General features: G+C 36.6%; 1 protein-coding gene across 1 annotated transcript in view; it reads left to right on the forward strand.

The window, feature by feature from the left end:
• Positions 1-2,167, forward strand: part of rcc1 (regulator of chromosome condensation 1) — an 11,952-nt gene extending 9,785 nt beyond the window's left edge. Inside the window, exon 10 of the mRNA XM_014030386.1 lies at positions 1,469-2,167. Coding sequence (XP_013885840.1) covers positions 1,469-1,644 — 176 coding nt within the window. The 3' untranslated portion in view covers positions 1,645-2,167. The remainder of the gene's footprint in view (positions 1-1,468) is intronic.
• The last annotated feature ends 1,544 nt before the right edge of the window (positions 2,168-3,711 follow it).

A 3,711-nucleotide genomic window follows, 5' to 3' on the forward strand; every position in this document is an offset into this window, starting at 1 on the left:
GGTAGCAGCAGCTCGGCATGGTAAACCGTGGCTAACAGGGAGATAAAAACTTTGGTCTTTAGCGAGGTGAACGGCTGCTTGTCGAGCTCCATCATTTCCATCGTTAAATTGCTTGAGATCTGTGGTTTTTTGGATTTGTCAAAAGCCTCAGCAATGATTGAAGTCCAGATGAGTTTTTGAACGCTAGCTTGTTGTTGTTAGCATTTTTAGCAGACGGACTTTGTGCTGCATTCAGGAGGTAACGGACAATACATGTTCTCAATTTGGGATAGTTGTTCCGAACTTTTTATGTTTATAATTATAAAGTTTCTGTGTAACATACAGGGTTAATTAGTAAAATAACATTAATAATTATTAAAATGATTGGTTATTTTCCGGCATGGATTATTCTAATTATTTTTCTAGTGAGAAAGWTGTTTTTTCCGACTCAACTTGAACTGCCCAGCTGGAGCGAGTTGGGCAGGACGGGGAGCGGCTTGACCAAAAAGGATAAAAATAAAGGAGCATACTCACTGCRGCGCTGYCAAACGTGTACATATATTATCYGTTCTGTTATATCATACCGATAAGTATGACATCATAATTCCCTGATATCAGGCCGATAGTTATGGTGCACCCCTAGTTTTTTTTTTGTTTGTTTGTTTGTTTTTGTACGAGTTTTTACATAATTGAACATTCTTTACATTCTTTTAATATAGAAATAATAAACCTTAAACTGTGAAAAAGAAAAAAATAGAGAAAAGCACAGCACATGTATGCATGTGCAATTTTTACACAAAAACATTGTAACAAATATTTAAAAACAACAAAACTTTAGGACAGAGCTTTCTGGAAATAATCACTTGTTCAAGTTGCGGTTGAAAACACATTTTCCTTTTTTCACTTTTACAGACGATAGAAATCCATCTTTCTGACAGAAAACTTTGATCCTCGTCTGTTTTATTGGTTAGCCATGTCCAACTTTTGTAAATACCGCCGTGTCCCCTCCCTCTCTTCTGACGTCCATGTGAATTAGGTGACGTAGTTGCAAAGTGTCAATTGGAACACTCATATTTTTTTAAACATTTCTTTAAATCTGCAAAAGAAAAAAATGCAAGACAAAAAAAGTGATTATAATAAAAAAAATATACTTCCACAAAACMTTTACTTTTTGAGAACTTCATCTTGAGATCGATGTATAGAATATATTCTTCTTTTTAGATCCTGCTGCAAGAAGTTTTACATGAACGCAGCGGTCTAACTTCAATTATCTGATAAGATGGAAAATCTCTGGCTGGATACCATATCGGATAATGTGTACAGCAAAGTAAAATGGTTGTTAATGTCAGAAATTTGGTCAAAGATTAAAAATTATTATAGAAATTCCTATATTTGCAAACATTTATCCTTTTTTATTATTTTTTATTTAATTTTTTTTGTGTGTACTCACTATTTTTAGTGATTTATTTGTTGGCGTTGCTCATTTCAGGTTCTGTCTATGCTTGGGGCATGGGAACCAACCTGCAGCTTGGCACAGGTGAGGAAGATGATGAGTGGAGCCCTGTGAAGATGACGGGCAAACAGCTGGAGAACCGTGAAGTACTGATGGCGTCCAGCGGAGGGCAGCACACAGTCTTACTGGTCAAAGACAAGCAGGAGAGCTGATGAGCCGCTCAGGCAGGATGACGGGGAGGATTTGGATCTTTTTTTAAGGGCCTTGTTCAGGGCGCTCAGTTTTAAATAGGCTGTTAATCTATATTTGGCTGTGCTGAGCCGAGGGGGCGTGGTGGGGTTCAGTGTACAGGGGAGAGATGAGGTTTGACCTTTTATAAACTCCTTTCTTCTTAACTTTGCTGGAGAAATGTTTGTTAGATTATGAAATGAGGAGACTATTTTTTTAATCTGTTTTTTGGACGTTTTATTATATTTCATTGAGTCGTTTGTATGGCTGACTCTTCTGTGGATGTGACCGCATGTACATTTAATAACGTTGTTTTATGTTTTCTTTAAAGCAATAATTAGATTTTCTTTGGTTCGCACACACATTCAGATTCTGAGAGTTTAACATGTGAGACTACTCTTCACTTTTACCCACTGCAAACACACAATTGTGAAGATACATGCTGTATTCTGCATTTTGATGATTTCCTGTCAGAAAATAAAAATAATTTCTTTTAAATTCATTTAAGCATTTGCGTCATTGCAGGTATTTTATCTACAAATAATTAAAGTTAATAAATACAATCACCTGCAATTTCTTGTGATTTTTGTTCAAATGGGACAAGGAATTTAAAGGTTTATTTTTCAACAGGGCGTTAATTTTTAACTTTTGAGCCTATAAATCAGTAAACTATCAAAGATTACTGGGTTTGTTTAATCTTGTGCTCTTAATAGTTCTGACTTTTTTTTAAAGTTTTTGTTTTTAGACTTTTAATGCTTCACACATCATCTGATCATTATTTGTAGAATGTTTTTGTTCCTTAAAGCCACGTATATTGATACAACAGTATGACTCCTATCACCCACTGGAGCACCAGTTGGGAGTCTTCAGGACCACAGAACACATATCAGCCCCACAAACCCAGGAGCCAGACAGAAGGASAAATCTCACACAAGGCAGACCGTGGAGCAATGTTGGTATTCTAACTGTGCTTTCCTGAAAGCAGACAAGAAACCCAAACAGGACTCCAGCCAAACATCAGGTGAAAAGGAGGACCCTAGACCCAGACCAGTGGTCATTTGTATGTTGAAGGATTGACGGAGTTTCTTGGAGAAAATATGAAATGGTTCAACAAAGAAGAATCTATTCAGAAGACCCGACTCAACCTCGTTAGATTTATCTTCCTGAATTATTGAAATGCATCAGGACGTCTGAATCATTCAGGCAGGAAAAGGCTCCTAAACTCAAGGGATGAAAATTAAAATGTTTTTTATTAGTGTTCACTTGCTGACATAAATGACACCAGATTCATGGCATCTCTGTTTATCTTGTTTTCACTGACAGCAGAGCATCAATCATCCCTGCAGTCAAACATGGTYATGGCAGCAGCAACAACAAATCACTTTGGTTTCACTCAGATTAACCATTAGCTTATCAGTCAGAATTTGTCCAAACTGAGCTTGTTCAGAGAGCTATATCAAATTAATTATTCATATTGTCACAGAAATTCGCTTCAAAAGAATATTTTTCAAAGTTTATTTTTTTCATTATAAAGAAGTTCATGTCTCTGCTTCACAAATATTACCCTCAGCTCTGCACAGCCTTAAAGAAAAAACTTGTTTCATTATAGATTTGCAGCAGTCGCCTCTCTGTTCTGGGTCTTTTCTGAATGCAAACATTACATTCTATAGAAACTGAATGAATTTAAATCAACAGAAGCACTTTGGGATGCAAATGATGTTACGAGAACAAGTTGAACATCACTGTCCTTCCTCGTCTCGCCATCTGTTCATCTGTCAGGCCGGAGTTCTCAGCGTATAAGGTTGATAAAATCATTTGAGGTGTTAAAGTTTTCATAAGGACTTGATTTGAGTAAACCGTTTTTAAAAGAATCTTTAATTTTTGGTGTTTGTTCAGTAATTTAAACAAAAATGTAGAAGTGTAACTGAGGTCGGCTTACAGTGAAAGTTTAAAAGTGAGGAAACACAGACAGGATTCCATGCAACCTTCAGGTGAAAATGAAGACCCCAAACCCAGACCCAAACCAGTGGTTATTCCGTATGTTGCGGGTG

The sequence above is a fragment of the Austrofundulus limnaeus genome, unplaced genomic scaffold (assembly GCF_001266775.1).
Source record: "Austrofundulus limnaeus strain Quisiro unplaced genomic scaffold, Austrofundulus_limnaeus-1.0 Scaffold1048, whole genome shotgun sequence".
NCBI lineage: Eukaryota > Metazoa > Chordata > Actinopteri > Cyprinodontiformes > Rivulidae > Austrofundulus > Austrofundulus limnaeus.